Source organism: Poecilia reticulata, linkage group LG15, assembly GCF_000633615.1.
Source record: "Poecilia reticulata strain Guanapo linkage group LG15, Guppy_female_1.0+MT, whole genome shotgun sequence".
NCBI classification, from domain to species: Eukaryota; Metazoa; Chordata; class Actinopteri; order Cyprinodontiformes; family Poeciliidae; genus Poecilia; species Poecilia reticulata.
In genome coordinates, this window is record NC_024345.1 from 1833304 (window position 1) to 1853091 (window position 19788).

Consider the following 19788-nt stretch of genomic DNA (forward strand, 5'->3'; position numbering starts at 1 on the left):
AAGTGACCGTGTTTGGTCTGTTAGGATTTGGTGTCAACTGTGGAAAAATATGTTCAAAAGCATTTTAGATCAAATGTTTATTTTATTTTTTTTTTTTCCTTTTTTATGTGACAAAAAAAAGAAGCATGGATGCTGACAGCTCGAGAACAGCCCCCACTCTGTCCGGCAAAGTAGAGAGTTCATGAAAAACATCAGGTCGCAGGACAGAAAAAAGATAAAAAAATTAATTCACCATCACTAACATTTTCCCTCCATTAGGAGATACAGGCACAAAGTTATAAGGAACACCATCGACCAAAGCTGAAGAAGAATGACGCTTTGAGCACCTGGTTACGCAGCGAGACCAAACAGTTACCGCTTCCTTTCGTAATCAGACGGGAACGGCGGGCTCAACGTAAACACACCAAGCAAGCAGTGAGAGAAACGGAGACGCTGTGGGAAGAAGCCTTCACGGCTGAGGAAATAAGAAGCAATCATCACTTTTTTACTTCCTTCTACATTCACATTTCATTGTGCAATAATCTCAATTTCCTGCTTGGAAAAGAGACGTTTCTCTCATTTTTGTGCTCCTCCTCTTTAAAGTTTCCTTCATTTTCTCCAGTGCCCGTCTTATCTTCATTGTAGCACAGACGGCATGAACCTCAAATAGCCATCTGTTACAGTCAACATATTTATACGTTTTCTCTTTTTATATCAAAAAACAGACAATACAGCCTTCATTTATTCTAAAGTGTAAAACAGAAAAATCTCTCGGCATTAAGTCAAAAGGCAAAAACAAAATAAAAGAAGAAACAAAAAGTGACCCTGAGTTGGTTCGTGGCTGTTCACAGGATGAAGGTTTTCGAGAAAACGCACGTAGAAATGCGAACGAACATCGACTGCTGCTACTTTGTTTTTTCTACTTGCAGCATCTTGAATTTAGACTTTGAACAGACCAAACCAACTGGTGCAGGATCAGACAGCGTGTGTGTATTAGTGTGTGTCAGAGAGACGACCAGTAGGGGGGAGATCCCTTCCTCTCTTCTCCCCCTTTTCCTCTTTATTTCTTCTGCTTTGCCTCCTCTACAGATGGGAGGTCCAAGGATTGTTGTCGGCTCCTGATCCACCTCCGCTCAGGATGGTGTCTTCCGAGGGGACGGAGGATGTCACGTTCTCAGCTTTAGGATAACGGTGGCCAGGATCAGGAAGAACGTGTTCCAGCCCAGGGTGACGGCAAAACCTCGCCACACCATCATCTCGGACATACCCCAGCCTGGGCAGAAGATTACCGAGTTAGCTACATGTTAAAATTACATTTCCGGCAAACAAGTCAAACAAAAAATCTGAAAAGCCAACAACAATTTGCTCAGAGAGTTCTGTTATCAGCGGATGTTTTAAAGTAAACGGTAAGAAATATGCTCAACAGCCCTGGCATTTTTTGTATACTCACTACTCAAGACTCCACTATTGAAGAAAAACCACAATGAAGCTTGTTTAAAATTCGCTTCAGAACATCTGGACAAGCGAATCAATTACTTGCTGTGTATGTTCTTCAAACTATTTGGACGTCCTTACAAAAAACATATTTGCAGTGGAAATGGCACTACAGATCGTCCGAGAAACAATATATAACGGTGAGAAGATAATGGAGTCGGAGTGGGGTTGTTTTTCTGCATATCGGTCAGACAGACTTCTCCACTGAAGAAAGAATGAATGGGCGAATGTGCTGGGACTTTCTTCAAAAAAATTATCCAGAGATGGATTTTTAAGGTAGACGGATTTTAGACATGCGGCCAAGAAAACTCTACAAATCTTCTGGAACGGGACAATCAAATACCAGAGATCAAATACCAATTAAAGATCAATAGAAAAAAAATTATCAAGACAAGCGTGGAGGTGAAGGACCCGAAATATCTTCAAGATTTGTAGACAGTTGAGTCAAAATCATGTCTAAGCAAAGGAAGACTACTTCCAGCTGTTTGGTAATATATTCCTCAAAGTGAAGTGAGGTCATGACAAAAATTGGCATACAGAGCAAGAGCCTTACGTTACGTTCAAGGAACCCGAGTTACCCAGAACCGAAGGCTGATAAATGATTTAGATCCAATGCTCATGTCGTGGATGAAGTTAGAAATTAAGTTGTTGACCCGAGCCTCACGCGACAGTCGTGTCAATGTTTGTACAAATGTTACCTCTGTACATGATGCAGCGAAGGGATTCGGAAGCGTAGGTCTGAGGAAGAGCCAGGCTGAGGTAGCGGAGAGGATACGGGATGCACTCCACAGGCCAGATGATACCTGCAGCACAGGACAGAGAGGACGCAGGGTAAGATGTCGGGTAAATAAAAAATGCAGCTCGTGTCTGGATTCTGATAGCAAACAACATTTTTAAACATTTACATCGTCGATTGAAAACTTTCAAGTCATCACTCATTTCTTTAGATTTGGTTTCAAAGAAGGGATGTTTTTTTTCTTTCTAGTAGGTTTTGCTGTTTTCCTCATTTTCAGTTTGGTACAAGATGACAGAAACTTGAAATAGACATCTTTTTTCCAATCACTGATCGCGCCGCACCAATCCATAACCATGTGGTGGCTAATAGCAATCTGTTGTGTCGGAATTATTTTTACTGTAGGACGAAAACTCAAAGTCAACCATTTTCTGTATTAGAGAAGTGGATAAAAATGTGGAGCATCATTTAAAAGGAAATCATATTTTCTAGGACACATAGACTTTTAGCAGCAAACAGGAAGGCTAAATGTATATCCGAGTATATATTGTCCAAGGAATACACACAGAGAGAGACCGGTGTTTCAGAAATACCCACCTAGCTAAATACGGTTCTTATTTTAATACGAAATGGCAGACACTGCCTTTCCTGTTTGGATTCAATCACCAGGCATTTACATTCTCAATGTGTGTGCCCTGTTATCAGTATCCTCACCATCAAAATCCAGAAATATGTGCTCTTTTCTATGATTGTTGATCACTTAAACTATCTCCAGATCCCGTCTTCTGAACAAATATCGTCCCCACATGCTGGCCGACACCCCGCTCACAACGATCTTTAATCAGCGGCTCATACTTACTCGAGCAATCGGTCTCCCGCTGTGCTTTAGGAGTCTGACAGGCTGACAGATACGTGAGGCGGTTTTACGACAAACTTTCCCCGAGTCTCTGCTTACCGCTCAGGATGAGGTTAGGGTAGAAGATGCCCAGGGCGGCCTGATTAGCGCTCTGCTCATCGTCGATCCCCGCCGAGATGACGAGGCCGAAGGAGATTCCCGTGACGCCCTGCAGCACGATCAGACATATGACCAGAAACAGGGAGCCTTCGTTCGGCATCTGTGAAAACAAGGAGGGCAAAAGAATAGTATGGCGAAGAAGTGCAACAAGCTCAAACACAATGCATCAATGTGTGTTTTTTTAAAGGGTTTATCGTGTTTAACCGTTCACAAACACACAGAGAGTTCAAACAGCCACTCTTTCCGCCACCAGAGTGAAGTGGAGCAGCTGCCAGGTGGCCTTCACTGCTGCGGTCAAGTCCTTTAAAAAAAATGACCCATAAATGCTAAATACATCACTTTCACATTATTGCACCTTTTTGCTGTGGTGAAGTGGTGAGGCGTTTTATTGCTAAACAGGCTGTCCCTCTGCTCCCTGTCATCACAGTGATTATGTGAATGGTGGGGTTAGGCGGAGCCATTTTTGATTTGGGAATGTGCATTTAGTAAGCTATACAAGAAAACAGTAAAAAGTGTAAAAATCATCATATTGATGAGTCAAACTGAAAACCACAGGATTTCTATAGGATTAACACACAGTAACTGGGTTTAATTGTGTTTTCAGATGTATTGGTATTTATTGATACTTTCATTGAACAAAGTAACAATTCTGATAATATGGACAGTTTTTTTATTATTATTATTAATTGGGATTTATCATCACAACAATAAATTAAAATTTATCACAATAAACGATACAATAATTGCCCCAAGCGAACATTATGGAGTATCTCAAGGAACCAAAAACATACATTCCTATCATTAGAAGCGTAATTATCCCAATTTCATGCAGAGAAAGACCATGATTGCAAACCAGAACATACTTTGGAAATGCTTCCATGAACTGTTTTAGGGAGTTCATTTTATCAGAAAAGGACAATGTGGGAACAGGCAAAAATAAAGATCTGCAGGGATGCACACGTTCTAATCTTCCAATGATACGGCATAAAAACAAAAAAAAATCAAATACAAGAAACGACAAGAGTAAATATTTAGAGGCGAGACGAGAATCCTGAAAACCAGGCAGAGTTTTGGGCAGGACTCAGCTGCGAGGAGTCGAGGTGATAAACTCTCCAAAGTTGACTGGAATGTTTGTGTTGCTCCTCGGAGCTCTAAGACACTATCCGTCTCCCTTGACAACGTACAAAAATAGACCCGCACCCAGAGGCCACATGACCACACGGTTGCCACAGCAATCGCGGGCTGTTGTGGTGGCGATCCTGCAGCGATCCCTGGATACGGGCGATGCAGGAAGTGATTTATGAAGCGGCGCTCTCTTTGGACTTCAGCACCTTAATTAACACGGTTCTGAGCCATGCATATATACACTCACACACACACACGCATGTACACACACACACAGAGAGGAGAACACGCACGCTTTTGTTAAGGGTAAGAAAAACAATGAGTTTATTGAGGACGTGTGTTCAAGAACTTTGGGGTTTTGCCATTTTTTTGTAGAGATGGACTTCAAACTCTGTCCTCCTCAGTTTGAAAGCTTCTTTCTCTATTGATTTTATGCACACTCACACACACACGCACACACACAGAGTGGATCAATCCAGACTCGTGTTGTAATGGTGTGTTGTTCTCACACCAGACTCGACCTTCACTACCGTCAGACTCTGTTGCACACGCAGAAGAAACGCTGATTCCTCATAGAGTGCGCCGTCGTAATGGAAAATAAATCTCAGACAAACAGCTGGTATTGAAAAACTGTTTGCTGGCTGAAGTGGATTCTTATTAACATAATTACGTCTCTGCAACTTGCCACAGGTGAAGTCAGAGTTTTTGTCGACGCAGTAAAAATGCAAATGAACCCCGGCAAAGGCCTGGGAAGGCTGGCAAATTATTAACCTCCAACGTGTCGGACATGTTTCCCACATGTCAAAACCAAACCATGTTAGGGGTGACTTTGGTCATGTTGTTTTTCTTCCTTCTCACTTTTACGGTTTCTGGGCTTTTATGTGACAAGCAGAACAAACATTTATGAGTGTATTGTGGATTTGTCTTCAACTCCTCCTTCTGTTGGAGTTGCAGCTGCGATTCGTTTTTATTTTGGGCCAAATCAAGATTAGGAATGTTCTCAAAGGGCCAGTTATGCCAGGATGCATTGATAACACTCTGTTAAAGTATGAACAAACAGCTGTTTTTGCATTCGATAAGTACTTCTTCAAATTAAGTAACCCTGAACATCTTTTTTAACAGCGATCCCAATTGTTTTTGAGAAGGGGTTAGCGCCAGAGTGGAGGACTGGTGACGTAGCTGCCATAATATGGGAAATTGACAGGAGAATATTATTACGGGAGCACAGCAGGAAACACAAAACACTGTACTTTCTTGGCCAAAACGGGAGACTTGACAGGTATGAACAGAAGTGTAGTAAAAGTGAGAACTATTGCCACCTTCAGGTGGGACTTGGCATCATTTAAATCCAATGTTTTTGACTGTTGGCGGGAAAATTTGCTGTACTCTGAAAAAAATGTGTGTAGCTGTTGATTTTGTGAGCATTTCCTCAAAAAACTGGAGCACCTGATCGATGTCGTTTAGTGTGACGAGTCTAAAGGGCCACATAAAAATATACGGTGGGCCAGATCTGGCCCCCGAGCCTCGAGTTTGACACGTTTGTCCAGAGCTCATACTCTTTTTGCAAATTGGCTCAAGCTCTGGATGGAAAACGTCGGTTCTGAGAATTGCCAAAATCTTTCTTTTGGTCTAAACTGTTTTTTTTATTTAGATCAATAAAATTGTTTAGTGTTAGTGTAGTGTTTATTCCCCGAGCCAACCTTGAAGACGAGCAGGACGAAGAGCAGCATCAGGATGATCTGAACGCTGATGACGAAGAGCTGGGAGAAGAGGTGAGCCAGCATCGTCTCCATGGAGCTCACACCTGGTGGAGCGAAGAACAAGAAGGGCATTTAATGAATCTGCAGCTGAAAACCTTTTTAAAGACTAAAAATGAAACAGTCGATGTGACGCCGTTCCGATGCGGGTTCATTTTTATCTTGTCTGAAAATGTCTTTTGTCACGATGTTTTGCCGAATAGCAGTTTGAGGCAACTTCCACCTGAGACCAAATTATTATACCACTGCTCAAAAAAATAAAGGGAACACTTAAACACTTAAGTGAATACTTAAGTGTTCCCTTTATTTTTTTGAGCAGTATATTTCCAGACTATTTAATAAAATTAGAGGACATTTTTTTCTTAATCAAATCAAGAAAACATAAATAAGAAAAATAAGTCAAATTTAAGCCCTGAAATAATCTCCTCTTATTCATCTTTACTACGATTCTATTCTGCCTCACTTTGAGCCAGTAGAATAGAAAAGCAACAGCTTGCTACAACTAAATCCTGTTCAAACACTACCAAACAATGAATTCAATAAATTCAGATTCATCAGATTATCGACCAAAATGAGTGTGATTTTTCTAAATAAAAAAAGAAGAAGCGACTGAATACAATTGTTCAGAGTTTTCTGTTGGCATCACCCTCGTCTTCACCCTCACTGTGATCATGTTACTCCCTCTACTGGCCATGTGTCAAATTACACCGAAATGATGCGTCGCCTGGATTTTCATCAATTCACGCGTGGCAGCCTCACTTTTACAACTTTTAAAGATTTCAATAGATCTGGAGATTGTTAACAACCACTTTCTTTTCTAAGCCAAACTGTGAAAAGCATCACATTTTTAAAAAAAGTAAGATAAAGACGAACTTTAATCCAGCTTCTTTTATACACTATAGTTATTGATAACACCAGCTTTAATTTTTCAGACAAATAATGATGTCGGATGTTAAATTTTAGGTTTTGTAGAAAATCTAAAATTCTGTATCATTTTATGTTTTTATCTATTTTGGCATTTTCACTTGTATTTATTTGTTATTTGTAATGTCCAAATAATAGTTTGTTAAGTGTTAGAAATATTTTTGATTTTATATTCTTTTTTTTCTTTTTTTCTATATAAATAAAGTCTTCACTTGTTTCTAGTAATGGATCACATTCACTTGCATTCACTTTCAAAGGTGCTATTCAAATAAAGATTTAAATAAAACAAATTCTATTCAAATAAAACAAAAATAATCAAGTGATGGAGTCTTTTTCTTCCCACAGATTTCTTGAAAATAAACACTATGTTTATACCGGGGCTCAAAGGCGACCACCAAAACTTCTTATCTAACATGTGCAAAATAAAAAGACCGCTTTGCTGCTGAGAGAAATCTTTATTCATGGATGCTCTCCACAACCACTTTGAGTGTCTAAAATAGTTGAAAATCATGTCTTTGATTAGCTTTAAATTAGATTTATCATGACAACAATCAAAATTCTAATGGTGAGAAAAGATTTTTCACAATAAATGATAAACGATACAAAAAATGCCCCTCCCTGTTAATGATTCCCAATATTCTGAAGGTAACGATGATTCCTAACATGAGCAAAGAGCTGAAACTGAGACTTATGAACTTGTGTGCTGCTATCAGAGCAAATGAAGGTTTGGTTTCTCACCTGCGACCCAGCACCTGTCCAGAAGCCCCTCTTTCCTCTCCAGGACGAAGGAGAGCGCTGTCAGACCCACAGCCAGGTAGAAGGAGATGCTGCAGGAACAGAGGCCAGTCAGACAAAGAGGGATTTGTTCCTTTAAGTGTTTCCCAGTGATGTGCCATAGTAAAGGTCATAAATATATAAATTCTGCCGCAAACAACACAAAGCCAGAGCGGCCCGCTCATCACTGACCTCAGGACAGCTCCTGGAGTCACATAGGTGGTAAAATCCATGTCCAGGCTTCCGTAGATCGGCTCTTCAAACTAGGAAATGACCAGAAAGGATTTCATTCTATCTGATGCAGCAAACAGCACAACCATCTCACACTGTTGATGATTAGAGTGGGTGATATGGACCTCTAATTTTACCGTGATACTATTGTGATAACGATAAAGATTATTATAGAAATAAAAAAAACTATTTATTACCTTTTAGGTATAAAAGTTCTGCATGGCACGACATTCAAAGTGCCACAAACGCAACTATTGCTCTAGGAAAACATTCAAAACTCAGCAATTGCATTTAATCATATTTTCTAATTTACTGATATTTATTGTAACTTTAGTGGAGAAAATGGCAAAAATGAACATTTCTTCCCAAACTGTCAGTTTTGTTTTTTGCATTTATTTTTATTAACTGACATTTATCATGACAACGATAAATCAAAACTCAAATGGTGATCAGAAACTTTCCACAATGAGTGACTGAAAATAATTTTCCGTCATACTTAACAATACAAGTATTGTTAAATGTGATACTTATTGATAAATATCGTAAAATATATTTATCGTGTCGTGTTTAATGATACGATAATTACCCATAATTTATATGTTCTTATGTAATTTTCCTTACGGTCTCTTACTTTTATCGGTAGAGCAGCCAGGTACGCCAAAGCGCCCATTTTATAATCCACAAAGGCCTGCAGACAGAAAATAAATAATGTTGATATTGACCTCACACAAAATCATAACAATGGTTTGATCAGGAAGCAGGAAATTTTATAGTTTCTGTTTGGTAAAACAAAAGTTTGGGGAACAAGAATAACAACCGACATTAAAAGAGGAAGGTCACTCATTCGGTGAAATTTATCCAGCTTTCGTTGAGGCATCATGTTGTACCTGAAACGCCTGGTGCAGCTGCTTCTGTAGCATGAGGCCGATCTGTCGATCTGTTCAACGACAAAGCTTCAGGTTAATTCAATGTTTTACGCCAAAGCGAACAAAAGTAACACTAAAAACAAAAGTGTGTCTCACTGGTCAGGTCCAGCCAGACGTGCACCGATCCTCCGTCGATCACTTCCTTGGAAACCTGCCGCTGCAGAATTCTGCAAAACAAGGTTTCTTTAAATAAAGGCTCAAAACCCACCTGTTTAGAGTTGCTTTATAACCATAATAAATGGAACACTGACCAACATAGTTGATGTGTATTCATGATTTTGCTGGTGGCACTCGACAGACTCAAATTGGTGACGGGACGATGTTATTCTGACTTTTTTTTGTGTGTTTTTATGACATAAAGCACTTTGAACTACCTTGTTGCTGAAATGTGCCATGCAAATAAACTTGATTGATTGATTATTTTCTCCTTATTGTAATGCAGCTAATAATCAGGTAATGCCGGGATAAGTCAAAAATAAGCTCATATTCATCTTACTCTTTTTTCAAACCAATCTTTTGCTTATTATGCTTTTTGTTTCTGGATATTCTCTTCGCTTGCTTCTTTTGTTAAGCTCTAATTAAATATCAAGGTGATGTTTTATTAAAATATAAACGGTTGTAGTAATTAATGCATTAAGGGATGAGTGTGTAGCTGCAGGTCTGTTTCACCAAACAGGAACTTGAAAGGTCAGCCAGGCTAAATATTCCACCGACGGCGAGTCTGAGAGTCTGTCAGCCAAACTTCTTCTGCTTTCAGTCAAATCAATAGATCTACAGATAAACATCTCCGTCCAACCAGAGAAAACTCAAGACATGTTTTTAACTCAGACTGAAAACATGCTATAAACTTATGCTCAGCATATAAATTGCATTTTAATTTCAGCAAAAATAATCATTTTGCCTTTTTAAATGATACTGATGTTTGTTGTGTAAAAAGTGGCTAAACATGGCAACCTTGTTGCCAAGTTGGCAGCAGTGTGGTGATTATTGTTAGCTGTGAGCGTGCGGTCATGATGCGGTGGGTGGGTCTGTCAGTCGGCCCTCTCTCACAGCAGAACAGAGGAAGGTAGATCAGATCGGTTTCTCAACAATCGAATGATCGCCGATCAACTAAAATGAAGGAAATTGATCCAATTTATTGGCTGGCCCATTCATCGGTTATATTAATTGTTGTGTGCTAATGACAGGCTTCTGGTAACAAACCCCCAAAAATTCACATCAAATACAGACCTGTTCTACATTTTCTCTTCAGAGAACACACAACACTGGCTCATCTCTTGAGTCTAGGAGCATTGATATGCCTGAAGGACTGATAAGTAAGACAGAGGGGGCTTCATTAGAAAAAACAAATATTCTACACGTGGGTGTGTATTTTAAATCTATGTCTTAAAACATCAAAGACACCTTTAAAGGCTAATTGTCTTCAAATCTGCTTGCGACCCTGCATGCGACCCTGTTTTGTCAAAGCCAGAGGACGTGGAAGCCGAACACCTTTTGTTTTACTCGAGCAGGTCAGTCACATCAGCGCCACGTGGCTCAGAGAAAACCGCCGTCTGATTGGCTGACCCCCTAAACCCAGAACCCGCCTAGGTGTTTTAAGGACAGGAAGGACCAGAATGGCGACCTGCAAATCCGGCGCACAGAAAACAAAAACTGGGGACTCTGACTCATGTTCACATGACAGCAGCTCCGATGAACTTTAGTGACTCAAAGTGAGACTCAAGAGAAATAGTTCCAAGAAAACAAACAATGTTGGCATATCGTTTTACTGCTGGTAGGATAATCAGGAAGTATAGTTATGTTAAGTTGTAGCATTTTAAAGTTGTTTTTCTCACTAATTGTTATTGTTAGCCTGATTGAAAACCACATTACCCATAAAAACATGTCTGGTTATAAACAAAACATTCATTCCCCTTTCAGCTGTGGACAATCATGTTGATATCTGCTGAGCGGCCCTACTGCACATATAGTAGGTCAAAGGTCAGAAAGGTCAAACTAACGGCAGGGTAACAAGTTTCACAACCAGACCGGTGAGGTGGTTTCCTGCACATACATCTCCACATATATCTCCAAGCCAGTACGTAAATGTGTGTGTGGTGAACTTTCTTCTCTTTAGCCATGAGCTACTGGAATTCGTTTTTTTTTTTTGTTTGACACCGCGGCGTGATTCAGCAGAGCCGGTCCGAACCGGCAGGTAGGTAAGTAGGGTGTTTACATGACGACTGAACACCTGTTTGACTCACAGCATCCTGGCCATTGCAGATGAACAACAACAAGAGCACCGGTTTGTGAAACCGAAACCCTCATGGTGACAGAGGAGAGGAAGGGAAGGAAAACAGGACGAGAAACATGTGTTTTCAGAAGCTTTCAATAAATGCAGCTAAACCATGGAGTCAGGAGAAACTTTTTTTTTTACAGGTAGCTGTTCAGTCATGTTTTATTACATATATATTTATATTAGTGTTCATAATTATAATTCTGATCATGCTGTAGATCCTTCTAAATTGAAATTTTGGCCAATAAATGAACTTCTGATAACTTATTTTCCTTTTCAGACCAGAACTCTCGGTATCAACCTACACGTCGTTCAAAGCAAAACAATTCAAAAATGCGTTCAAGGATTTTATTACATTTTGCACCGACTTACATAATGCGGTCTTAATTATGTTTTATTACATTCTATGTCTATAGCCCAATTTTATTACACTATTATGTCATGCGGCGCTGTAACCGGAGTCGAAGTGTGGCTCCAATTACAAAATTCTGAGTGAAAAGGGCTGAATATATATATACATAACAACACAAAACAAAACAAAACAACTAAACTTAATAATCACAAATCCTTTCGCTCTTCTTCACTGCTGCGTTGTGTTCCTCTATCCGACAATGGAGAAGTTTAAGGCATCATAACATGACAGAATGTGAAAAACACCCAGGGGATCGAATACCTCTGCAGGAAACTGTACGCATCTTGCAGAAGTGCGGAGGAGACTCCCGATGGCAGTAGATGAGTATCTGACATGTAACAATAGCCGAGCGGAGAAACGCGAGAGCTTTTAGCGAAGGGTGGGGTAGAGTTACGAACGTCACAGAGCTCCACTCGGCTCTCCAAAACAAACAGAACGACTTACAGAGGAATTAATACGACCAATCAGTCAAACAAGAGATCGTCTGCTAAAGTTGCTTTTGTTAAAGATAATTATAATTCTTTTATGACATTATTTTAGTTTAAATAAACGCATAATGTGATATAATGTGTTTGCCCTCCATGTTAACAGTCATTCAAAGCAAAACCGCACATATTCTGCGGTTTTGAGGTGTGACCTGCATTTTATGAATTATGAATATTATTTCCAAGGACTGTAAAACATTAAAGGGGCTGTACTGTGTACTTTCCAGGCACAATCAAGCAACTATGTTACCTTTAGTTATTATAAAAATTACACAATCATTATCTGATCATTTACAAACTAAAATTGAGAGTCTAAGTTTTGAAGCATTTAACAAATGAAAGAAAAAAAATCTGTTTAATTTGATCTGTTGATTCCTGGTCAAGAAAATAATAATCAGTGGCTGACTGACTGCTGTACTTCTACTTTTAAACCAGTTTAAAATTAATTTCAGGAACATATTCTGATTTTATTGTCGTTTAATGATATTTTTCTATATCTATATTTTACTCCGGTTAGGTCTTTATGTCTATTTTTTTTTCAGTATAATTAACATCATTAATAGTAATAATACTATTAATGATATTAATAGTATCATATTAATATTTTGTGCATTTCACCCAAACTTTGGTATTCAGCTACCGGAGTTCAAGATTTGACACCTTCAGGATGACTCACGCAGTGTGATCAAAACCAGATGTATTCAAATGAAGTAATGTCATTAGACATCATCTTACCGTTTAGTCAAGTAATTGGTGAAGTTCTGTCCGAAGCCGATGACGCCCCAGTACTCCCCTTTATGGACCCCTTCGAACGCCTCCTTGTGGGGCAGGGGAACCTGTAAATCCAAAAAAAAAGGGAGAAAAAAAAACAAGAGCAGTTTATATATATGGTTGTTGTTTCATTTTCTGCTATTTGAAGTGAAACTTCACTACAGTCTTAGGCCTGGACCTAATTGTAAGTTTTATTTCCCCAATGGTTCAACTACCTAAAAAGCAGAAAGTCTCTAGGGCCAAAGTGGGTCCTGGAGGATCGACATCCTGTATGTTTTAGTTTTACTTTTGTGCACAGCACATTTAAATCCAGTTTGATGCTGCGCATTACATATGTATATATTTTAAAATCCAGCTACAAACTACTGGACTTGCACCAGTAAGCAACATTTTGTCACCTTCCTAAAATAATTACCTCAGTAATTGTTATGTCTTTTTTTGTATAAAAAAAAAAAACTTTTTGAAAGATAGAGAAAATCCTCCGGGGAAGGTAACAATGTGAAACAGACACACGAACAGCAAAGAGAACATTGTGAAAATGTAATAAAGGTAAAATTTTAGCATAGATCTCTTGATTCCAGGTCTCCTTTGGTCTCCAGGACTTAAAGCCCGAGACCAAAGGAGCACTTTATACATCAACGGGAAGAGGACTCTACAGACTGAAGAGCCTTTATCTCTTTTCTGTTAGAGATGTGATCTGGCAACATACACTGTGGTTTACCCATTTCGGGCCTTAATCAGAATCTTAAAACAAACTCTAAAATAGACTGCAAACCAATGCCAAGAGGCTACAGCGATCTGCAGGCGGAATAACTGAGACTGAGGACAATGGATATAAAATACTCTGCAGTAGTCTAATTGTGAAATAATGAAGACATGGAAGAAGTGATTCATGATTGTTTAAACGGAGATCAGAACCAAGAGAAACACACAGAGCTTGACACATTTAGTAAAATGCTGCATGCTGGGCGCCAGACGAAAAAAGTACAGAAACTAACACCTTCTGATCTGCCGCTGCTTATGATGAGAAATTTCTATTCTATCGCTGACGGTGAGAATGAGAGCTTGGAGATAATCTGTAGCTTTTTGAGAAAACTAAGAAAACAGGACTGGGGTCAAAAATATAGAGGATGAAAGAAAATAATTTGAAGATAAAAATGATCTTGTTTTGAGGTGAACCACTGAAAGAGCTGGACCACCAACGTCGATCCAGAAGAACCAGTGGTGCTTTTATGACCTACTGTATCAAATGCAGGACTCAGGTCTAGCAGAACCCAAGCAGGTTTGGGAATAAGATGAGTCTAAAAAAAACATACCGTAAAGGTTCCAGCAACACATTGGGCTGGAAATATGGAAGGACTTGTAATGGTAAACGTGATTTCAGCGTTTGAAAGTTTATCTGGGTCAAGAAAATCTGATTTAACAATGACCTGAAATAAAAACTACGCTATTCTGAAAACTCTCATAATCTGTGACAATGTGTGTCAGTTCATACTCTGTGTGGTACATGTGCAGCACTACAGTGGACTAAAAGGTTTCGGTTCCTCCACAAACAGAACGAAACTTTCCTAGAAGAAGGGAAGTCTGAAGTGTCTGTTGGGAAGGAGAACTGAAACTCTGTTGGTTAAGATTTAAACAAAACACACACACACACGCACGCACACACACCTGCACATTAAAATTACTAAGTACAGTAACTGCTGCCTTCAAAGGAACTATAGATAAAAAGTAAGGAGATTTCTGTTTGGTTGTTAATTCGCTGTAATGATAGTCGTGTCAAGACAAAACCTGTGATTAAAGTATTTCAGATCAACTTATTTTAACCCTTCCATGCCTTAATTATGATTCTTTGTGTCTGTATTTTTTTCCTTTTTTTTTATTTTCTTAAGGTATAAAAAAGCTAGGAAAACAAAATTTGTAAAAGAAAATTTCTTTTTTACTTTATTTTTTTTAAGTGATGAATTGTAATTTTCTCCAAATACAGAGTTGTTATTTGAAAAATACATCAGTAGTATTGTTCTTTAGGGGTTATTTGATCACAATATTTTTTTTACCTGCAAGAGTTGTCTAAAGTAGAAGGAAGAACCGGGTCGGTCAGCATGCTTTTTTGTCTGTCGGCCATATTGGATTTAACAAAAATTATTTCTTGCATTTGCAGCTGATGGCCAGTAGTTGATAGTGTATTTTATGATGCATTAGTGTCCACTTCAGTGGTCAGTGTGCATTTATAACATAAAAATCCACAAGAAGCACAAGAAAACGGCTTTTAGTCCACTGTGCATGAAAGGATAAAAAAAAAAAGAAAAAGGAATTTAAGTCATTTTAAGGATGCGTGGACACCCTGGATATTCTAAGTGAAAACTAAAGCGAAACCGAACATCTGCTTGTTCGAATCGTACTCCTCAGAAACGAAGCCGTACCTGAATCACGCTGGAGTTGTCCAGGAAGGTGAGCAGCGACTGGCTGAACGAGCTGGACGGGGGGTAGCTGTCGTTGTTCACCACAGCAACCTTGATCCCCTTCGGATCTCCGCCAACGCACAGACAGATGAGCGAGATCTGGATGACCGGCAGCAGGAACTGGAAACACAACGAGCTGCAAGCCCACAGGAAACCCAACCAGTCACTAAACAAGCTTAAGTTTGTTTCTCTCCTGCTGTTACTGATTAGAAATTTTAAATAAAAAAGGAAAAGAAAAGGAAATACCCTGGCATTCTCTTCATCCGCACCATTGTTTTGATGAACAGCGCTCTGATGTTTCTCCCCTTCGGCAGGATGTGTCTGGCCCGCACCTTCCAGTCCGCTGAGCATCAAATCACAGAAAAATAATCCATGATGCTTTGGAAGAACCTCAAGTTAACGTAGATGTGACCATATAACATAATGTAAGCACCGCCGTACAGTTCAGGTTATGGGTGTCCAAACTTTGTGTCACAAGAAATGTCAAAAGAACTCGCTGGTCAAAAAACAAATGTTTCCTTCTGAACAATAAACCAGAGTATTTTAATGAGACAAACAGTCAGATTTTTTCGTTGGGAAGGTGACCAATTACTGCAGATTCAAAACTTCAAACAGGTTTTGCAGGTAAACGTAAAAAAAAAAAAAAGGAATCCAGTTTTCAAAATGTTTAGGTCTTGATTAAATAGAAAAACATTCTGTGCAATAACAACATCATTTAGGTCTCTCTATTTTCTTTGTAAATTCTTTCCATTTAAATGTAATCTCCAAAATAAATGTAATCTACAAAAATCTCCACAAAATAAGCATAAAAAAATCCATCAGAATGAGCCTAAAATCTAAATGCAAAAATAAAACTCTTTGTATTATGGCCAGTATTTTCTATTGTAAGAAATGTTTAATTTGTGATCACTTTGCCCTAATTAAAAATTCAAAGTCTTAATCTAAATCAACTACCCGTGCAGTTAGAAGCCGCACTTTGGACACCCTGCATCATTTCCCTTCTGCTCTGAGTTGGCCTGTCACCTAAAAAGTGATAAAGTCTAGTTAGTTGAAACTTTTACATTACAAAATGTCAATAATGTCAACCTCTATTTTTAGTTGCCATGTTTGTAGCATATAAATGTTCTGATCTGAATAGCTTGAAAAACATAAACGTGCTCCTGTGTAAAAAAAAAAAAAAGAAATTAAATGTCAAAAGGCAACACAATTTTTCCAAAGAAGGTCGACGACAAATTGACACCAGCGACATGGCACCGAGCACATTTCCTAAACAAACATGATCCCACTTCATACCGTATCTGTTGTCTCTAGAATACACTAATGTACACTTATAAGATCTCCCTGATGGATTGAACTTGGAGCTGCTATTAAAGGCCGTATCTCAACATGGAATCACAAGGCCTGAAGTCATAAAGCGGCTCCGCTCAGACAAATATGGAGACATAAATGCGAGCGAGTTCAGATAAGGTTCCACTCCTAAGATTTATCACACTTTAATTAAAGAGACGGAGCAAACTGATTGGGCACTAAAAAGAAGAAAGCTTTTAAAGTCTCAAATACAAATTGCAAGCACAGATATTTATTTGATTTCTATTTAATTTTTATTCAACCAGGTCTCGACTGGGATTTTGTAAAAGATTTATAAAACCGATCCCTGGTCACAATTAAACATATTTTGGAACAATATTGTGAGACATTTGCCTGCAAAACGTTTTCACCAGCCAGGTGAAAGAAACCTAGGAATTTTTACCCTTATTTTAATTACTTTAGTCTGTGGAGTTCCATAAAAAAAACAACAAAAAAAAACATTATAACTAGAATACATTGTGCATACATCGATACCTGTACATTTAGGAACGTCTTCCACAGGTGGAGGCCCAACCGCGAGGATTGGCTGACTCTCGTCCCGGCCATTCGCGAACATTTGGCTCTTCTCTAGGGTTTCGCTCTCTGAGCTGGATTCCTGCGTGGAGTTCTGGTCCGACGACTCGCACAACTGCAAGAAGGCATGCTCCAGGGTCTGCAAACAGCCCGTAACAGAGGTCAGAACAAGCTGCGGCGCATGGGTTTTAATTGCCGCTTTTGCGTAGTTTGTATGAGAACAGCCCAAAGAGCAGAGAGAGGTTACCTTCTCTACATTTATTTTTCCCCCCTTCTTAGTCACGTTTCAGCCATTAGAAAGCGAGAACGACTCCCTGACCCCTACAGGAGCCACACACCTGAGACCTAGAGAGTACTCACTGTTGCACTGTGCTGCTTCATGACTGCATCTGGAGGACCTTCTGCCAGTAAATGACCGTTTCTCATCAGACCAACCTTAAGAAAAAAAAAAAAAACATTCATAGGAGAATACTTTGATTTGACTCCAAACAGACAGTTTCCAGTGTTTGTCTAGCAATAGACCTATTAAAAGACCACAAGTTATTGGACATACTAAATGCACAACTAGGTCGTACATAAGGAAGCTGACATCTAGACTATCTCACAAGTTCCTGAAAATGAAAATGATTGAGAGCACAAACAGAAAGAAGGAAATAAAAAAAGTCATCTATGTAATGCACAAAAATATGTCAAAACCTACATTTCTGGTGCACACATGCCATAAACTAAAGCAATGTGCAATATCTGACATTGCTAACCTGTTACAGGAGATGCTATAGTATGAAAAGCATTGATAAAACTCCTGTTTTCTAGGTCGCATCAAAGTGACATGGCAACGTTTCAGTAGCCAGGAGAGCTCATTTCGTCTCATTCCCTAAAAGCAGAGCAGAGTATCTTTGTGATGTTTATTACACGACCAAAGCATTCCTCTGGCAAGGAATTAAAAGAGCCAATTAGCGACTACATTTGTGTCATGCTGACTCTGCACATGTGGCTGTCTTTCATCAAGCTGTCATTTAATACTGAAAGTACTCACACAAGTGGTCATACTGGTTTTATTGGATATTTTTTCTCTCTATGTTTATGGGTTCAACAACAAGAAAAGCATATTTACATTCTGTATTAAAAAAGCTTCTTACACGACAACAAGACAGTCATGTGCTGAGAAATTCTGCAACAAGACCAAGAGAAGCAGTCAAATCCTACGGTGGGCCGGATTTGGCCCACGAACCTTTAGCTTGACACATGTGAACTAGAACAACGATTCGTCTTCATACAAGTGTGATGAATATTTATGAAACACATAATTAGCAAACTTTTGTTAATTAAAACAGGCACATCAGTTTTTGCCTTGTCATCATGGTGAACTGGAAGATAAACAAAGTTGTTCTGCCTTGAGTTTTCATGAGTTAGCTAGCTAGCTAATTCAGCTGTACTGTTAGCTCCAATGGTAACTAAAAACCTCTTCTGACTGAATTTCAAAGCTTAAATCTAACTTTTTTAAAACAAGGCGAAGAATAGAGGTTACATAGGAGCCTGTGAGATAATCTAGAAAAAAACAGCACTTAGCTTTGTCACCAATAAACCAGCATTTTATTTCTGTGCTGTTAGCAGCAAAGAAAAGGATTGTAATAAACAATTATAAAACCACAATTCGGTTTGACTGATTGGTTTACAGGGAAAAGATTTTCAGCATGAGGAAATGCCTCATGCTTTTAGAGAATGAAAACTGTACTTTAGAAGAAATCGTTGTCTCCAATTGGCTTAACTAAACCTGCTTTCTCCATAAACTAATCTACACCACACAGCTTTGGTTGGATTAGAGAAAAGCTAATCTGCATTGCAAACATTCACTTGCAATTTAACTTCTTGGATTTTATAAAGAAGATTACTTGTAAAACAATACATGAACTCAAAGAATTATTGGATTTCAGGTGAACCTGGAGTTAGTTTTCTGAGAAAGTGACTCGATGTTAATATGAAGGTAAAGGGCTTTTTGATTTCCTAACATCATTTTCATACAAATGTGATCATTCTTATGTCCTCTTTTCAACTTCAAGTTTTACAAAACTAAGAATTTTTTTTAAAGCCAATTTGAACAAAAATCTGTTACAAACTGCAAACTATGAACTATGTTGAGTACATACTATGTACTTTAATTCCTTATTTTGTTCCTCTTTTCACCCAATTTTTGTTGCTGGTATTCTCCAGCTGAGGCACATCTACCTGGTATGAACTTCAAGTCTTTACAATGGGTGACACCAAATATAAGGGTTGATGAACGTTTAAAAATAACAAGCCACTGCAGTTTTACAGCACGTTTAAACTTGCTTAAAGCCGTTATTAATTACGGCAGCGATCTCCACCGCATGAAATCTGCCAACCAGAGCAGAAGACGTAAATAAACACATAAGCGAGCCTTTGTGCATCCTCATTCCACCGTACCCTCACTGAATTTGAACTCATGATCCTGCTGTCAAAACTAATAAAAACTACAATTCATCTCCAGACTCATTATTCTGTGAAAGAGTTTTGATCTATAGATGT

The 19788-nt window shown here is 38.8% G+C and overlaps 1 protein-coding gene across 2 annotated transcripts in view; it reads right to left on the minus strand.

Moving 5' to 3' along the window:
- Positions 1-93: 93 nt before the first annotated feature.
- abch1 (ATP-binding cassette, sub-family H, member 1) overlaps positions 94-19788 on the minus strand; it is a 32844-nt gene continuing 13149 nt past the window's right edge. For both annotated transcript variants that reach the window (XM_008428880.2, XM_008428881.2), the window contains exons 7-20: positions 17602-17676; positions 17203-17380; positions 15607-15703; positions 15322-15496; positions 12866-12966; positions 9055-9125; positions 8920-8969; positions 8664-8720; positions 7994-8064; positions 7766-7854; positions 6047-6150; positions 3162-3321; positions 2172-2276; positions 94-1252 (exon numbers count right to left, since the gene is read on the minus strand). In XM_008428880.2, the coding sequence (XP_008427102.1) occupies positions 1146-1252; positions 2172-2276; positions 3162-3321; positions 6047-6150; positions 7766-7854; positions 7994-8064; positions 8664-8720; positions 8920-8969; positions 9055-9125; positions 12866-12966; positions 15322-15496; positions 15607-15703; positions 17203-17380; positions 17602-17676 (1440 nt within the window). In that variant the 3' untranslated portion in view covers positions 94-1145. The remainder of the gene's footprint in view (positions 1253-2171; positions 2277-3161; positions 3322-6046; positions 6151-7765; positions 7855-7993; positions 8065-8663; positions 8721-8919; positions 8970-9054; positions 9126-12865; positions 12967-15321; positions 15497-15606; positions 15704-17202; positions 17381-17601; positions 17677-19788) is intronic.